Genomic DNA, 19,330 nt, shown 5'->3' with positions numbered 1-19,330 from the left:
TTTCATCAATACAAGTATTGTTTCTTGGTCATTTTAGTTAGAGACACAATCAATGAGGAACCACAAATAGCCTAGTACCAATTAATTAAATACTAGTCAAAACGTTGTTCTGTAACATACTAAAGGCTGACATGGGTGAATAGCACTGTTATTTACAGACAAACCAAAATTGTTTATGTAGATAGTGCAGGTTCCAGAAAAGTTATTTGTGGGACACCTTTCTTAATGTCAAGAAACCTAAATATTGCACCATCAGAGGATAAATAATAGGTCCTGTCTGTGTACTATCAATCTTGTACAAGTACATGTTAACACCTTCCTGAGGATGGGTTTAATGATACAAAAAGTAATCAGAAGACTTTATCTGATAGTGTATGTTGCTGCCCATGTAACCACACAAGGCCACAGATCTATTAATCAAGTCAAGCGAGTGTGATAAACTGTTGAAGGAGTACTGGAAGACAAAGCTAGACAGGCATAATCATTCTTCAGTATTCATGTGATTAGGTATGACAGGTGTATATTAATCATAGCCAGGGTTGTTTCAATGCTTTGAAAATGTTTTAATTGGCACACAAGGTTTCAATTAACATTGTGGTCCTTCAATTTGCCACTGGCTGGTAAGCCTATGTTAAGAGAGGGACAGTGGAGCACCACTGTGGACTATAACTGTCCAAGCAGAAGGGAGCTGAAATATCATACAGTTTAACAATGTGGCGTAATGGACATTGTTGCCATTGGCAACAATCAACAACTAAAGTTGTCAAAATGTGCACAGCACCACAAGGTCCCACTCCCAAAGTACCATACTTTAATGAAATATGAAAGATGTGTGCAGATAAAATTTTCATCACTGTCTAATTGGTAATTTAATTTAACAATGGCATTTAGCACCTGCCGAGCCCACCAAGGTTACCTTCCTAATTCCAAGTTTATTTCCCCAAAAATTGTAATTTAAAGAAAAGATAAGATTTTACCTGTGCAAAGTAAACAATTGTGCTGAAATTAAATAAACAGTGGTATACGATGATCTTTGACAACTGCAGGTCTACTATTTTGATCTTTTTTTGAGCTGCTTCTGTCTTGTATTCATTTTCTATATAGTTAAAGTAGTACACACTGGGAAGAGGCCCCGGGGAAGACCCAGGACACACTGGAGGGACTATGTCTCGGCTGGCCTGGGAACGCCTCGGGGTCCCCCAGGAAGAGCTGGTGGAAGTGGCCGGGGAGAGGGAAGTCTGGGCTAAACCTGCTTAGGTCGCTGCCCCCGCGACCCGATCCCCGGACAAGCGGCAGATGATGGATGGATGGATGGGTTAAAATCATAAAATTCCCATGACATTAAGTCAGTTTGTGAAACTTAAGACTATTTGTTCTCACTTTTGTCTTCTGATCTATAACCTTTAATGCTCAATTTGAAACAAACAAAGTTTACTATAAAGTTAACATTATTAATACTATTTAAGACAAGTAATTACACTTTAAACCAAATAAAATGAATGTGAATGTGTTTGTTCAACTGTTCAGACTTCACTAATTGATTCCGCAGCCAGTGAGTTCCCCCAATCATTGCTCCAGAGTATTTTAGCAGGAGTTCAATATAGGTTGAGAGCACAGACAGCTGAGCTTTGAAGCAACTGATACCATCTGACTTTTTATCCTGTGTGACAATTTCTCTAGGCCTGATTAAAGTCTAGTCAACAAGATCGACATTCTGTGTGCAAGCAGTTCAAACAACTCAGCTCAGGGGATGGATTCTGTCAGATAATCTTTTGACAATTCCCATGCTTGATGGCTTGTGTTTGATAAGTAAAAGTAGTAAGGTGGTTGAAGTGTTTATTTGTGTATATATTTCCAGCATTGAGATTTTATAAAAGATGAGTACCAGAACATGAACAGTGTAAATGTAGCAAAGAAAAGGTATCACATGGACAGTCCCTGTGACTTTTTTCAGTTACAGTACTGTATGTTGCAATAAATCAGCCCTTGCTCATTCAGATATGTGTACAGAGGGGAGTCTCACTCAATAATCAGTCTGGTACTCTGATATTTTGGCCTCAATACCAGTATCAAGATGCTGTAGGATGATTAATAGAACACTGTCACTATTGCTCTTGCATTCAGTAAGTAAAAACTCTCTTGGCCATGGGTTGACAGGTGTTATAAAAAACAACAAGGCATGTCCCCAAGAGGAAAACTCTCAGCCCAAATCCTCTGTTGACTCTGATTCTATTCAGAACCACAAGAAATTGCTTCTGCAACTCTTGTCACTTTGTATCTACAGTGTTTCATCTGTTAATGCCTCAAATGTAAACAAGACAAATGATGTGTACGATAAGATAGCACAAAACAGGATGAGGTAATTGATAAAGTCAATCTGCAATCTTTTGTTTTCTGCAAGCCTTGTGAAAGGTCTACAAGCAATTTCTTATCTGAACAGAAGCACTTAAAGCGTGCGGCTATGAACAAATGAATTATTTTGTGTTTGTCTTGATGTTATGCATTCTGAATGTGTGTTTGCTCTGGCTATGGGAAGTAATTTAACATCCATGACAAGTCTCAGAATGTTTTAAAATCTTGAATAAAAATCACTGCCTATGGTTCTGTAATTGTGATGCACTTGGAAAAGTGTAAGGCTGGGTGTCAAACCTGCCCCCACCTCTCATATGCTAAAGTCTGAAGATTCTGGCTGTCTCAACTTGATGGCTCTCCAACCCCATTCAAGATGTGGTCTGATTGGTTGTTCTTGTGTATCAAGGGAATTGTAATGCATTTTTCTTTGGATTCTTCATCTCCTGAGACCTTCTCCTCAGTTCTCCCTTGTCCTACTGTCCTACTCTTTGCTCACCTCTTGCTTTCTCTCTGATGTACAATGATCATGGTAGAGTAGCTAAGATTTAAAGCTTTCATATTGTAACATGTTTGCCTTGTAATTGATTTCATTCATTTGCAAAGTTATTAAATGCGTATTTCATTTAACCGTACTTTGACCATTCTTGTTCTGATTTAACCCATAGAGTCAAATACCTGGAATTGTATTGGTATTGGCATTATTTGGTTCATGCTAATACACTGCTCAGTTTCTCATCTTCCTTTAAACCATAGGGGAATTTGTTTCGGTTGTTATATTTAACCCCCTACAAAAGCATGCAGACAAAAAGCCTCACTCTCTCTTTCTCTCTCTCTCTCTCTCTCTCTCTCTCTCTCTCAAACTATATTCCTTTCTCTCGCTTTGCATTCTATTGGAACTTTTTATTCATGAATGTATGAAAATTCTGTCAAAGATGTTGTTACTTTGATGGATATCAAGAGGTAATTCAATATAATCTTTAATAATTACTTGTGACTTATGATTATTATTGTACAACGTTAAACTTTATTAATGGATCATTCTATATGTTATGGTAGAAAATGTGCATGTTCACTAAATGGTTCAAAGGATATGTCAGCTACAACTATGGTGTGTTACAGTAGCTAGGTAGTAACAGGCTTTGTCGACTTCTCTTCACACTGGTCTGTCGTTTGTTGGGTGACTCAAGAAGAAAAGAGAACACAGCAACTGAGTAGTGTATGATGCACTACCTGGCATCCAGCTCTGAGGTCTGCTGTGTGACACAGCCAAGGTTGGAAATACAGATGGAAACTCTCTTTAACTATTTGTCGCTGATCCAAGGCCTTTGAAAGAGCTGCATGACTCATTGAAGAACAAGGCATGCATTCCTAGCTCACACAATCCTACAAGGCAAATTGCTATTGCTCTACCATTTTTTCTCTCAAAGTGTGTACCAATGCTCTGACCGGACTATCTTACCCAGGGACAACACAGGATTTGAGATGAATCTGTGTAAACAATGATTTATATTGAAGTATTAGTGTAGCGATACTTATGGGATGCAATTTAGTCTTTTGACATTCAAATATATACTATTGGATTTCAGAAACATTGTGAAAATGTGAAAAAAGAAAATATGTGGGCAGTTGTGGAAATGTATATTGTATGCCAGGCCACTATTTGATGGCCTATTTTCAACCATAAGCCAAACTTTGTATTTGCAGGCCTAACTAAAGATGACGCATTTTCATTAGTCATCCTCAATCACTGCATTCATCAAAGTCATAAACCATAAACCAGGTTGTTTCATAAACCTTTTTTATCTGTCCAGATAGTTATCTATAGTGCTTTTAGAATATTATCAATAGGACAGGTAGTTTAAGAGATGCTTATGACCCTTTGAAAAATAATTAGCTAATTGGACTTCAAATGCAATTTCAAAGACTCCGGGTTGTTTTGGCAACATCCATTACAAACTGAATGATTTATCCCTTAACACTACAACTACAACACAACTTGACAACTGTAGTTAGAATGTTGACCGACCAATTCTGTGCCATACAATCTTTTCGGTAGGGCCATAACCTAATTGTATTGCAGTTGTTTCAAACAGTTTGTACTGCAATAGTGATTACCCTTTAAATGTTGCAGATAAACTCTTAAGGAATTATTGTAGGAATAGTTGAGCATTACTTTGATATTAGACCTGTAGAAAAAAATGACATTTAAATCTACATTGGATCTCAAGAGATACTTGGATGCAACAAATATTGCTTGATCATCTTAGCTGGTCTTGAAGCATCCATGCTGGCAGGCAGGCAGTCAGGCAGACACTGCATCCCTTGCCCCACACTGGCCTTGATGACTTATGGCCACTGTGATGGTGAGCAATAGAATAAGTCAGGCTCACCAGGCCTCACATTGTTGTCATCAGCAAGCAACACACCCACAGTGGTTCAGCCCAATACTTCACTGTGTGTGCTGCAAACAAATGACTTTGATTTCAGAAAAGGGTGCATTTTCCATAACATTATGTGAGTCTGGTATGACTTTAATTAATCTAAATTTAAATTTACAACAGTGCATTTATTTTACATTCAAACTCAGGCCTAATCAATAGAAGTGTTCTGTCAGGTAGACTAATGAGATTGAAATAAATATATAGTTGTGACCCAATTTCACCAGAAAATAAAATTGCTTTGCAGCATTACAGTGTGCTGCAGTATACCGGTAATAAAATGTATCTTAGTTTTATAGACCCATCTTTTCTTGATTAATTGTCATTGGCATTTGAACAATGCTCATTATCAACCACACAAATACTGAGGGGAACATATCACACTGTACTGCAGTGTTGAGCAGATAATTGTCTCACTTACAGTATGGTAGATTGAGATGTTTGTTCTGCTGAAGCACTTTACCACAAGTCGTATCTGATAAATGCAGTTGTATTTGCCTGATCGTCAATATTTCAATGGCATTGTTAACAAGTAATTACCCATAATTTCTTTCCAAACTAGCTTAATGGTCAAAGAACAGTTCCCCCAAAGAATTCTGGCTGCAATCCAGGTAGAGGTCCTAGTTAGATCATTTTATACTAGCTCTGGCACAAGTGCTGTTGTGCAGTAATAACCATATGGATAACTTAAGTGATTAATGGCTTATATGCTGTCTGGAGCACAATCGATTTGGTTTCTCCACCATCTGGTCATGTCCACAAAGGGCCAGACAGTGACCTGAAGGTTGGGCTGGTGTCATCTACAATGTAAACCTAGGCCCATGGCCAGCAGGAACAAGCAGTGACTTTTGGACAGAGACCAACTGAGGGAACTGAATTATACATTCACACTCTGAGCATCTCAGTCCATACGGTCACATCCCCTGTTGAAAAAAAGGTATAGTGCTAAATTGACACTCTATTCAAATGAAAACACAAGTTAAGTGTATTCCTTATATGTTGTGTGGTGATGTGGTAAAGGCGTTGTCATTGAAACACATTAATAAAATGTGTATTAAATGTAAGGGGTTCTTGGCTGAAGTCAGGGACTGGTAATAACTTACTAATACCATGCTAGTCTTTATTTCAGTTGATGATTTATGAAATCAATATTCCTGATACTGAATGGGGACACACTTTAGTATATATTTGCATGCATGTGTTTTTTTCTGTTAAATTATTACACATACATAATCTGTGCTTAATATTTCAATGTCACCAATGGCGGCTGTCAGAGTTCACAAGGTAATGGGTGGTTTATGAACTCTCAGTTACTGTGTATGTTAATCACAGATGTAGAACTAGTCTGGCTAATTTGGTACAGCAGGTGGTAGCCTACAGTATGTCATAGAGAGAATTGGAGTATGTGTTTGTTTGGATGGGTAGGGTACTAGTACATGAGGATTCTGAGTGGAATGGGCATAACTCTTTCATGTATTAGATTACAGTGCTCCTGGGGCCACTCACAGGAAGAAAAAGAGCAACAGCAATTTAGCTCAAGAGCCACCATGACATCTGATGAAAGGAATACACGGAGAGGACACAGTACCATATCTGCAGCTCTTGTAACATAGAAGGATATGCCCTTTGAAAACTATCTCTTGTGCACTAACACACATTGTGTGAAACCTTCCGGCACAATAAGCCCCTTACCAAACTCTATCTTACAGTAAGTAGACTAATGTGCATTACAGTCAGACAAAGACATTTATGTATGTGATTGTTTTTCATCAAATGTATTTCAATTATTTCTGTATTCCTGTATTTTTATTTAGAATGGTTTGGTTTAGGATATCTTAGATTTACAACACAATCTAAAAATATGGTGCTGAGGTTACTTTTTAGGAATTTATAGTAATTTTTATCTATAATAATTTTAGAATTTTAGATAAAACAATATGGCACCAATGTATATAGAATAAGGAGAGAGATATAAAGAAAGAAAGAAAGAAAGAAAGAAAGAAAGAAAGAGCGATAGAGAACTGGTTATCAGTTGTAGCCCTAGAAGAGTACAGTAAATAGTGTTGGTTTCCAGAGAAGTGGACCTCAGCACTTTGTGTGTAAGTTTGGAACAACATGCTGTTTCAGCACGGAAGGGTGATATCAAACTGACTGTTGGCTGACACCTTGTGTTTCTATGTGCAGAGAAATACAATTCTGTGTAGGTTTGTCCTCTTCTCAGCTAAAAACATTGAGTTCTACAATTCAAATACAAATATTTTGTTCAGGGCATTTGAGAATCATATGAAAATGACTTCAAAGACTTAAATTGCATTTTTTTTCTTTTTTTTATCATTGAGGTATACTGTCCAGGCGTTGCATGTCATCTAGTTAAAGTAAAGTAATCCAGAAATATTGACAGTTATAATTATTTTCCAGTGCAGAGAAACTCAATTATGTGAGAAATATTAACAGGAACAATTTGAAAATGTGTCTGGGTGTTCTTGTGCATCACCATGTTGCATGTTTTACATTCATCAGAGGTAATATTGCATCGACTCCTACAATAAAGTAACCAGCTACCTCTCTTTTGAGGTTGTTGAAAGTTGAGCTTTAGCACGCCCACTCCTAGTGCATTTTGTCGGATTCTTCCATAGCTGGGCTGTTTGCTGGGACACAGCTTCACAGCTTGAGGCAGGGATCCTAAGTGCTCTTCATCAAAAGACATTAAATAATACAGACAAGCACTCTGATGAGACATCTGCTTTAAAAGCTGCATCTTGAGTCTGTTTTGCCTTCAACACTTAACTTTACCGCACATAGGCTTATAAAAGCTGTGATAGTGCTTATTATACGACGACTCCATATTTGAAATGTGTCATTTAAAATCAGCAGGGTGTTTGCCTGGGATGTTGAATGAGGAATAAAGCATAACAATGTAAATAAAGTGTGTCTATGCCTCGACTGTCACATGCATGCATGTCTTTCTAACCTTTAAAAGCATCAATACACAGCCTGGTTTAGACTATGCACAGCAATCAGTAGGCCTGGATGCCTAAGACTCAGAGAGTGGTAACAAAATGGGAAATGAAAGACAGTTGGACTTGGAGTGCCTAGTGATTTTAATGACCAAAGAGCTTGGCTCTAATGTGCTGATTGGATTCCCTATTGATTGTGTTTTCAGACTGTGTAATGGCCCAGTTTTGGTGATTGCCGTTGTACTGCATTGCAAATTGAACATGCGACATGGAGTAATGGGGACATTCAGTGCTGTTTAATCAAACTTCGGAGCCTATCCTTTTTTCACACCCTAACCATTCTTCCAAAATACAAAATGATGTGTTACCTCTATTTATCTCTCTCTTCATAATCCAAGTGCATAAAAACATGTCTGCTCATTTTTACTCAATTATGACTTGTTCTCTGTGTAATGTCACAAAGAAGGAATACACATACAGCTAACATTAATTACGTTTTTAAACAATGTCTGTCAATGGAAAAAAATACTGAAAATAGTTTTCTTACTTGTGCATTTCTTAATGCCAGAACCTTTCTTCAAAGCATGACGGCTGAGTTTGCACTGAAAGTTGTTCTCCCAAAACTCTGCAAACCAGATATTCCTCCTGTTGTTGTCCAAAGTTCGGCTGATGAAGTAGCGATCAAATCCTGAAGAAGTTAAAGAGAGTCAAGGTTGGAATTGGAGCCCACAGTAGATCATCATCTGAGAAGTGTGTTGGATTTTCAGATGGTTAGGGTTCGGGCTGATAAATCATTTTATTTTAAACAGTGCTGTGTCAATGCAGTTTTTCTAATCTTGCTGCTACAGCACAATGATACCTTGTTGGTGTTCTGTGGTAATGGTAGAAGGTAAGAATTGCACTTCCATTGTTAGTTTGTGCTTAAGTATATATGTGCAACAGCATGGGTGTGCATGTGTGTTTGTCACTTAATACAAACAGTACCTCGTATGGACTGTCGTTTGGGGAGGATTGTGACAGCGCCCTCAGCCATCTCTTCCTGGTTCAGGATTGGTGAGATCTTGGAACCCCAGCTGTCTGAACCCACCCACAGAAAGTGGCCTGTCTGGTTGGCCTTCTTAGCTGCCTGAAGAAGCCGTCTATGAGACGGGAAAAGACAGAACATCATAGTTTTGTCAAAATTCTGTTCTTGTAAAAATGTACAAAATGCTTTTACCTATGCCATAAAGAACCTTTAGTTTCTTATCATACAATGTAGCAAACCGCAGGTTCATATTTGACTAGGTTTATGTTCACTGACTAATCTATACTCGGTAGAAGTGTGTTGCGGGCAGATGCCACTTCTGTATAACTCAATGTTTTGTCCATCCCTGCTAATTGATGTAATTAATAAACTACAGCTGTGGGATTCTTGATGTACCAGACAGCTGACACTACTGGCTAAACTACTCTTAGACAGTAGCCTTACTAGTCGAAAGACCTACTCTGGTTTCCCTGAATACAGTTTGGTAAAAGAAAATACTTTGATAAGAAAAGGCTCAAGACGCACTTGTTCAGGGAGTACAACGGTACTTAGGAATGGTTTGCTGGACCCAATGTTAACTTCCTCAAAGATCACAATGACTCTTGCTTAGAGACTTGTTACTTTTGTTGGTTAGTGGTAACTGATTTATATTGTTGTACTCGCTGTGAAATATATATATATACACATATATATATATATATTTTTTTAGTGTTGTTTGCTTTTCTACAGGTACACTTGCACTTATAGCGATTCATGTTGTTTAATTGTAACTTGTATAACTACATGCTCTTGTGGTTCTTCCCTTTTGCACTTATTTTAGTTGTTCACAATATCTGCTTCATGTTTTGGCTACCCACAATGTTTTTGGGGCTATCCTGTTGTTATTATCAGTGACCTATGCACTTTGTAAAGCTCTCTTTTGGAAGTCGCTTTGGATAAAAGCGTCTGCTAAATGAATGTAAATGTAAATGATAACTAGCTTTTTAAACTGCTGTAGTGTTGTTTAACCCTACCTTGTTGTGTTTCTTTAGAATGATTAATGAATTGTTGTATGATTAATATATTCCAACAAATGACCTTGATTCAGAAAAATCCCATTATAATGATACATAATTTTAAAATCATGAAACACCTTTTCTAATCTCTTACAAAACCAACAATGTGAGCTCTAGCTGCCTCACACAATAACCTTGGTTTATAGTCTCTCAGAGATATTCTGAGTAAATGTCCTAGGCTCCCTGTTTTGCTATATTTTAGTATTATTTTGTCATCCTTTAAAATATAATGAAGCAAGCTTTGAGTAAAATACAGAAAAAGAATACCGTTTTTTTTAGTTAATCATGATTTCTGTATCAGACGAGAGAGGGAGTCAGTGTTTTGACTCTACTGCAGCTCTTATTTAGGTCGTATGCAGGGCAATTTCAGTTATCACAAAGACCAGGTGCTCTCATCCTGCATGGTATTTACTGGGGAATAGCTGGCACGACACTCGATGCAAACCTCTCTAAATTAGATTTTTACCGCATACTTTATTGACAAAAGTAACAATAGCAAACAAACATATTTCCCACCTCTGAATTTTTTGGGGAACACATACGGGTACTTGCTAGCTTGGGTGCAGTACAATCAGCTTTAGTTTATTAACTGGCTGCCAACTCACATTGACTGGGTTCAAGGGTAGAGCAAGAATAACGAGTTGAAATCCCCTTTGCGTTCTGTAATTACTGTATATCCAGACTCCAGTTATCAGGGCTGTATTAAGTCAATTAGCACAGGGACTTCTGCCCTTTTCATGAAGCATAAGAGTCCTCCACAAATCATTGAAGACATACAGAGGGGTATATCTGGCTTTTGTATCACTGGATATTATTTAACCCTTTTGTTACAGCAAGCTATCAATTAAAAAAGTATGTGACGATAAAAATGTGCTGGTGTACAAAATATGAAAGGTGTTCAGTAAATTGATTTTTTTGTATTTCTTGATCTAAAAACACAATCTGTATTTTAATCCTGTCACTTTACAATGCATAGAACATAAAAAAATAAAAGTGGGGCCATTACATACTGTACAAATGTTTCAGTTACTGGTAGAGTTATATTCTGTAGATATTGTACATCACACATGAAGCAGTCACACAACTTGATTATCACTTGATGTTTGTTAAAATTTCTACTGCATACATGTATTATGCTATAAAGCATTTTGTCTGCACATGTGCACACAGACAAGGTAGCTGCAGCCCCATGCAATCGATCAAGATGCTTCTCACACCAAACCATGATTTACAGTCCTGAAGCATAAAAAATGTATAGAGGACTACAGTGTGTGTGTATTTGTTTGTGTGTGTGTGTATGTCAGTGTCTGTGATTCAGAGCACTTGTGCCAGTTTGCAGCACTTACCTGATGTCATCCTCATTGGCAAAGAGAATGACAACCCTGGCATTTGGGTTCTCTCTCAATCTGCGAATAATCTTGTCAAATTCTCCTGACTTAGGTTCCCGTGGTATCTTCATGGACTGAGCAATACATAGATCTCCTGCAGAAAAGATAATTTGTTTGTTGAAAGGTTAGGACACATGGGCCTAGAATATAGTTTGTATTGTATCCTTGATCAGAGATCAGAATGGGTAAAAAACTTTAGCTGAAGTTAAATTTAGGTTTCTGTTTGTCACTCTACCTACAGTACAAGGTGAAAACAGCATTATCACCCTATTCCAGTAGATAAGGTGTACTCAGGTTCTTCAGAATCCAGTCAAGCATGTCATTCTTAGAAACCTTCCTCAATACTCAACCATGGAGAGTTTTCCCTCTAGACCAACACCAATACAATTATTCAGACTTTCTAGAGGTGTAAGAGATTAAAATGATGCATGTGGAATATTTCACAGTATGAAGAATGTGTGGTGTGAAAATGTTTTTCATGGACCACAAGGGGCAGATTTGAGACATGGAGACCCATCAATTCACTTTATGGACCTGCCAATGAGAATGGTCAATTTGTGAAGCAATGTATGCACTGGCTGAATTGGTTCGGTTTCTTGTTTGTCTTCTACACACGTACAGTATCTATGTGATATTTAAGAAATGTTAGAATGTGTCCATTTCATGGTAGCATACAACTATTTGTTTCCATGTTTATACTAATCCTCAAAAAGAGAGACTTAAATATAACAGTGACGTAAATAGTGCTAACAATTTCTCTGGTCTTAATCTTACTTTACATGCACTGACAAACACACACACTAATCCAAAAGAATCCCAGAACAGGAGACACAGTAACACAGCTTTCCTATGCCTTAAGACAATTCTACTGAGCATAGGTCTAGCAACATCAGAACGTACTGTACATCCATTGGTTACCCACAAGCAAGCCTTTCTAATTCCCATTGAAACATTTCAGGAGAATTGTTTTGTTGCCTTGCCAAAATGCCACAGAGTGTATGTGCATGCTAATGAACTCTCCTCTCCTGACCCGATACAAAGCAGCCTGCTGGCCAATCAATGCAGGAATAATACCCTCTGGTTCACTGCATAGCAGCCAGACCTGCACCATGGATCATAAAACAAAGCACGGCCTCAGTTCAGAAACTAATAGGTTAGGAAACAGGAAGCAGAAGAAAAGAGCAGAGAATACTGTTGATGGAACAATAATGATAGACTGACAGCCTTGCTTGTGGGTGCAAAGTGTTACTTTCGATTGAACCCCTCAGGTCTTTTGTCGACCTGATGTTATTGTACAGCACCGAGTAAGGGTTCTCATGTTCATTCTCATGGTTGTTTTCCAAGGTTTAGGGATTTTTGCTATTTCACTGAGTTTTACATTTAGATGAATCTCTCTTTTCGTGTTCTCTGCCACACATGTGACTGGTCTTACATGACAGCCCATGGTATTCACTTGTTATTCACTGGACTGGTTAATGGTTTAGGTTTACAAGACGAATGTGCTGTACTTGTTATATTTCATGTGGTGGTCCATGTTTTTAATGGCTTTTGCCTAGGTCCTGCAGTCAGGCATGCATGTTTTTCCATGAAAGACCCATGATTCTCCTGCTTTTATGATTTTACACCCTCTCAACCATACTTTGTCACACCCTTAGTGTTGGTTTGAGAGCTATTTGATGGTTTCCATTGGAGTGTCCCTTGAAGGTTTACAACCACATCAGCAATGTTTTCCCACTTACAAACAAAATAATACTCATGCAGTATTTTGGATATGTACTTCAATCCGTCTCAAATTTCACAGATATTTATTTAAACTGTAGTAAAATCTTATGATTTATCTACACAATCTAAACAGCATAACATGCCCTGTCCTTCCCTTTTCCAGCTCACATTTCTACCTATACCATAGCCTACCCTCAGGAGTGGATGACATAAAACTGGATACTTTGGGACAGAGGCTAGCCTGGAGTTGAGGACCACTGGCCCAAAAATTGGTCATTGGCACTGACAAAAGAGAATAGAAAAAACTAAACACCTTTTCTTGTTTTTCAGAACGAGATAGTTATATGGTGCAAATGTATTTGGAATGGAGTTTATAGTAAAGTAGAAATATATGTTGGAGAGGCAGCGAGGAAGTGAGTGTCTGAGATGACTCCTGGAACTCAGACCACTATATAGAAAGTACACTTAACCTAATGGTAGAACTTAAAGATCAGCCTTAACTCCCAAGGACTACACACATTGTATAATATAACATTTTTCATTAAAAATTGTGGTATTGATAACACTTTAAATTGAGTTTAGGTGAAAAAAAAAGTTTTATGAATATTTTCATGTGCTACTGTACTCTATCTAAATATGGCATTTTATTGATCTACTGATGAGCCCCCCTCAGTATGCATCTGCTGTTCAATTGGTGTAAGGTTATAATCCTCTTGTAATGAATTCCATTCAGGAATCTGTTTTTCTACAAATTGCATTTCTAGATCACATTAGCTGCAGGACAGGTAGTAATTGGGAAACTCAGATTAACTCTTTCTCTTGTTTCCTCCAAAGTAACGTAAACCAATGTGAAATACCTCCCATAGTGCCCCATCTCTGTCCCACTGCATTTGATGTAGACATACAGACAGTTAATAAAAACGGAAGACGTCTAACAGCTGTATAGTACATTTTCCCTCTTTAAAAAAAAGGTATTTGTTTTTTGTTGATAAATCATAGATTACGTAATACTGTAATCTGTAAATTCTTCAGATTCAAAGAAAAGACTTTGGTTCAAAAGTTCAGATTTTTCTGACATTTACCAGGATTTATGTAATCAGGGGTATACTGCAAATGTCTTACAATATTAAGAGCTGATTTTTGATGGGCAATCAAAATCATCTTAGATGGGATTTGAAATGTATGACATTGGTACAGTTCAAATCCCCGAAGCATCATGACAGGTAAATAACCAACGGGCTAAGCAGGGTCAAAACAAATGAACCCATGGCACCATGTCTCTCAGGCTAGAGACCTGGCTGATGACTTGCCCCTATCTCTCAGCATATTACAGCACTCTCACATTCTAGGCCATGTCAGAACCTTGTTTAAAAATAAGACTTGTCTTGGGGGATTGTAACCTTCCTCCACCATTACTACAAGTGTGGCATAAAGATTTACACATGGTTTAATTTGAATGACTGGATCAGTAATGGAATCATCATCAGCACTGATGTGAGTGTGGTTATGTTTAGCTATGTAATGGATTATGTGTAGAACTATACTATAAATACATTGCAATAGGCTAGCAACGATGTAACAAACTTCCCACATGAGTAAAGCCATAGTCACATCCCATCAGTCCTTAATTATCATAGTTACATGACAGCTTGAGAAGGTGGTAGAGATATTTCTTGTGACAGTGACTTCAGTCAAAGCATGAGGTCTCTTTTCTCCAAGGAGTTCAAAAATTGAAGCATACATTGCACAAGCTGAGGATGAATGATGCCTATTTTTGTCGAAAAGGTTCTCTCCTTTATCTTCTGTTGAGCATTCTAGATATGCGTTGCTGTTGATGTGTCTGCTAAATGAATAAAAAGTACAATTTGATTGTTTGTCATCACTTTTTAAAGATAATGCTTACCAGAAAAGGGAACCATTTCTAATTTTAGTAGAGATAATTAATATTTAATAATTTAAGCATGTAAAAAAGGCATCTTGGTATATTTACTCAGTTAATGCTGCTTCCCAGACAATTAATTGGGGGAACAGCCAATGGAAAAAGAAAACAATTGCAGCAAAATGTATGATCTGGAGTGAAATGTAAAATGCTCAATTTCATTAAAACAAAAATCATCTGTAATTATATGTTTTAGCTTAACATGTTGTTTTTGACTGATGACTGAGCTAATCTGCCACCAATGGCATTGTATGCTTGGAAACATATCAGAGTTGGATTCTTGCTCTACATTAGCCTTAAAGTGATGTGTCAACAGTGTGAATTTGTTGACATGCCTTGTTTCATAGGTCTTGGCAAACCAGGACCTATAATAACAAATGTGTCAGCAGGTCTGATTTAATCTCTAAACAGTTTTTAATTCCCAGAGGAAAGTGGACTAAGGCTTTCTATTTATCCCTATGGCACACTGTAGTTGGGTGCTGGCAGGGAGTGACAGAACACGTCATTTTTGCCATATCAATCTCCCCTGAGTGTCACTAAGCCATTCTGCCCACTGAGATGGCTTCTCTATACAGTACACTGCACACCCAGTCAGAGACCCTATCACAAATATTGTATATATAGATGTGTTTATGTGGAAAGGGAAAAACTCACAGGGATTTCCAAAAGGGTGCCTTTGTGTGATGTTAAATGTTTCGTTAAAAATGTTATATTAAATCCATGGAAATTAAGGGCAAGCTGTAGGAAAATGCTAAACATAAAATAGATTATCTGTATATGTGTTTAAAATGACTTGAGTATTAAGTCCGACGGTGACTGTGAGTCATATTTTTTTATTTAATTTTGAGAACTACTGAGCAAAGGCATTGACTAATGAGTTATGGACTAAACAATACAATTTTAATAATTTGATTTTGACAGTTTTTCAAACCCCTGAACATTACAAATCAAATTTATTCTTGGTGTGAAATATAAGTTATAATATTTGAAAAGATAAATGGGAGCAGTCCATGTATTCTTTTTTCTCATTTGACTGTCCATTTATCCAGTACATTTAGGCTGATATTTTCCTTAGGTCTATACACAGAGTGACTTAACACTGGGGAATTTACTGACTGTTCAGCTCCAAGGCTCTGAATAAATAAAAGGTACATGACAGAAGGGTCTGGGGCAACCATAAATTAGACCTCAAAATGACTAAATTACATTTTCTTACTTGGGCTAAATGATTTATAAGTTGGAGAATAACAGGCCTTTGAGCGTTGTGAAAGGTACTGTCTTGTGCAGTGATGAAATGACACATGTGACAGCCCTGGGAGATCTCTCATATCCTAAGAGAGTCCTCAGAGCAGACCCTTACTTGAAAAAATAAAGATGGCCCCCTGCCGTGGAGTTTTACAACCTACACTAACTCCACTGGTGGCGGAATCCCAATGTAAGCATTACTTCCCAAGGATTATGGGTATGCAGCAGGTGTTGAAACCTCTTGCACAAACTGGCCCTGAGCTAATGGCCATTAGCCTCTAACTTGATGTGTTCAGAACAACAAGACAGGATGAGTACAGTGTCAGGTTCTATTAGTGCATAATATCACACCTCTAGTCACTGCTCGAAGCTAAGAGTGAAAGGGTAAATCTCTGAAACCTTTGATCTGTGGCCTCAATCAACCCTCTGACAGTTTTTTCTGATTACATTTATAATATGCAATATATTCTTTATTGTTGTAAAACATCAACACAATTAGCTTTCCTTAACCTTACAAATGTATTACAAAAAAATACAATTTCTAAAATATCAAGTGTCCAATCAAAACAACTGAATTCAAAAACAAAGATGCAAATTTATCCATTGTAGGCCTACTCATCTTCTGTGATAGAGGACAAATATTATATTACTTTCCCCACGTTTTCTTTGGGTAATAAAATAACCTGCGTGGAAGTTCAATGTAGAGACCTAGTTATCAAGGAAACGTTTCAACCCTCAAGTTTTTGGGGGGTAATTTACAGATATGTATTTTCAAAATGCGTATTTCTCTTGCATAAAAAATTGTACCTTCATGCAAACGTAATTTACATCTCAAGGTTGATCGGTATTTGTCTACTTATATTGAAACCACTAATGCATTTCATGTGTACATGTTCAGTTGACCAGCACATTTCCCAGAATCCTCTCTGTTTTACCTGCAGCCTTGAGACTCTGAATGGCCACACTATAAATAATACAGTAACATGCTTGGTGGGAGAATAGGGGAAATATACACAAGAAACAGGGGAGGATAAACAGTCAATTCACCTAACATCTCCTTTAACCCCCAAAAGCTATACCCAGTCACCATCAGTGTTAAATGAGCCCTGGCCGATGGAAATGCTCAACCTTATGCATGGATTGGACATTTGAAGATTGCATTTCGATATCTTATTTTCTCTGCCCAGCAACCAATTCAAGTATTGTATATCAGACCATTAAAATGAAACATTGAGCAAAAAATAGGAGTAAAAAATGTAGGGAAACTTAGTAGAGGGGTAAAGACGGATGGCTGATATACGCAAGGATTCTGGATGACAAGATATTAATGTAAGATAATCAAATAGTTAGTCTATTTTATGGTAATGATGACTTACCAGGCATCTTATTGCTGTAGTGATCATTCGAAGTTCAATTTGAAGTACTTGGAGATTTAAAATACCATTGACAACCATCTTTTCTTTAAGGATCACAATCTTCAGAATTAAGGATACATGAAAAAAGAGAGACATTTTTGAAGTTGCCATAAGTTACTGTAAAAATATAAATACAATAATAATTTAAACTACCGAACAAGTATTCTAATCAAATTTGTTCTTGACACTCCTCTCACGCCAAAGGGTACAAAACTCTCAAAGCAAATACCCTTATAATAAATCTTCTGGCATCCTTGTGCACCTGTCTACAGTCCCTGCCCTTGTCACTGCTCCATCTGTCGCTCAAAAAGTAGAAATGACCCCCCAACCTATGCTGATATTAGGCAATATAGCACTGTTGATTAGACAATGATATCTTACTGTTCACTACAGGATGTGCAGGGAAAGGCAAATGAGCATCAGAGATGTCTTTCTGCTGAGATTGAGTTATTTTGTTGTGTTCCACAAATTTTCTTCAATGTTTCAAAATATTAAATAAAGGTAAGAATAGTCCATCTTGAAATAATCAGAATCATTTGAACAGAAAGCTAATGGCTAAAAATGGCTGACCATATTAAGCTACTCAAAATGCAAACATTCATGGTTGAGAATCTGCTAATGTTCATGGCTGTCGGCTCATTAAAGGATGAAGGGGATGCCTAAGACTCTTAATTTAAACATATCATAGAATACACCACAGGAGGAAATATTTAATGGCACATCATTTATCATGGATAATGGTTTATATTTACCATTCCAAATGCACCATCAAAAAACATAAATTGTATTTTTCTCTTCAAACCACAAAATTAAGTCTATTATTATCCTGTAATAGGCCTATTAATGACTACAAGCAATTGCATTTGTATAGAGGCTTAAAACGTTTTTGGTGGGAATAATGATTATTTGGTTGTTTATTTTTCTGCACACCTGTTGAGGATGGTTGTCACATCCACCCTTGCAATTAAAATCACAAAATGAAGGGTGGCTGGGTGGCTGGGTGGGTGGAATTACAGTCAGTCCCAGTCTATACTCTGAACATTTTCAGACCACTTGACTCAGTGGTCAAGTCAATGGACACACTAATTTAGCTTTTTTGTTTAAGGGGTAAGTGTCCATAACTAGCTAGGCCAGCAGTCTCTAAAATAAAAGTATTAAATAGTAAATAGTGGTCAGCAGTGGAAAAAAATATTCCTTTTCAGAGGTACTGTGAGATGGATTAACCACGGAGCAGAGCCAGGGACAGGGTCATACAAGTTACATTTTCATTAGAACAGTACAATAAGATATTGGGAAACCTTATATCATCAAATAGCCTGCTTCTGGCACGTGATGGACAATTGACATATAGTTTACCATTTGAATTACCTTAATAAACCAGAAATATTCTGACATCTACAATGGGCAATGAATCAGGACCACATGAACAGAACTGTACAGTACAGAGTCTGCAAGAACCGGAACCCTGTATGAAAAAGGGGCTACCTGAAATGAAAAGAGGAAAGGAGTAGTCTTGCAACAAGTCAATGAACATATGATCATAATCATTAATGCAACAATAAAAGTGACCTATAGCATAGTCTGAGGCTAAGCTGAATGGGTCATAGAACAGGTCACGCATTAAGAGAATGAGTTTAACTGCATCAGCAGACTTAATGGAATTGAGTTGACAAAACCAAAAGGCATCAGGAGGCCCTAATCCGAACCATATATCTCAATCAAGTCCCCCAATCTTTCAAGACAAATACAGTATGGCCATGAAAAAAACATATTCAGTGTTCCGGTGAGGCCAGGC

At 37.4% G+C, this 19,330-nt stretch overlaps 1 protein-coding gene across 1 annotated transcript in view; it reads right to left on the bottom strand.

Moving 5' to 3' along the window:
* The window catches only part of LOC146252116 (metabotropic glutamate receptor 4-like), a 78,661-nt gene that overhangs the window by 16,404 nt on the left and 42,927 nt on the right, over window positions 1-19,330 (bottom strand). The window contains exons 3-5 of the mRNA XM_084680205.1: window positions 11,173-11,308; window positions 8,732-8,886; window positions 8,295-8,435 (exon numbers count right to left, since the gene is read on the bottom strand). Coding sequence (XP_084536331.1) covers window positions 8,295-8,435; window positions 8,732-8,886; window positions 11,173-11,308 — 432 coding nt within the window. The remainder of the gene's footprint in view (window positions 1-8,294; window positions 8,436-8,731; window positions 8,887-11,172; window positions 11,309-19,330) is intronic.

This window comes from Hypomesus nipponensis, chromosome 18 (assembly GCF_054491055.1).
Source record: "Hypomesus nipponensis isolate SF chromosome 18, ASM5449105v1, whole genome shotgun sequence".
Lineage (NCBI taxonomy): Eukaryota > Metazoa > Chordata > Actinopteri > Osmeriformes > Osmeridae > Hypomesus > Hypomesus nipponensis.
The sequence above is the reverse complement of the archived record's forward strand: the minus strand, read 5'-3'. Positions and strand labels throughout refer to the sequence as shown.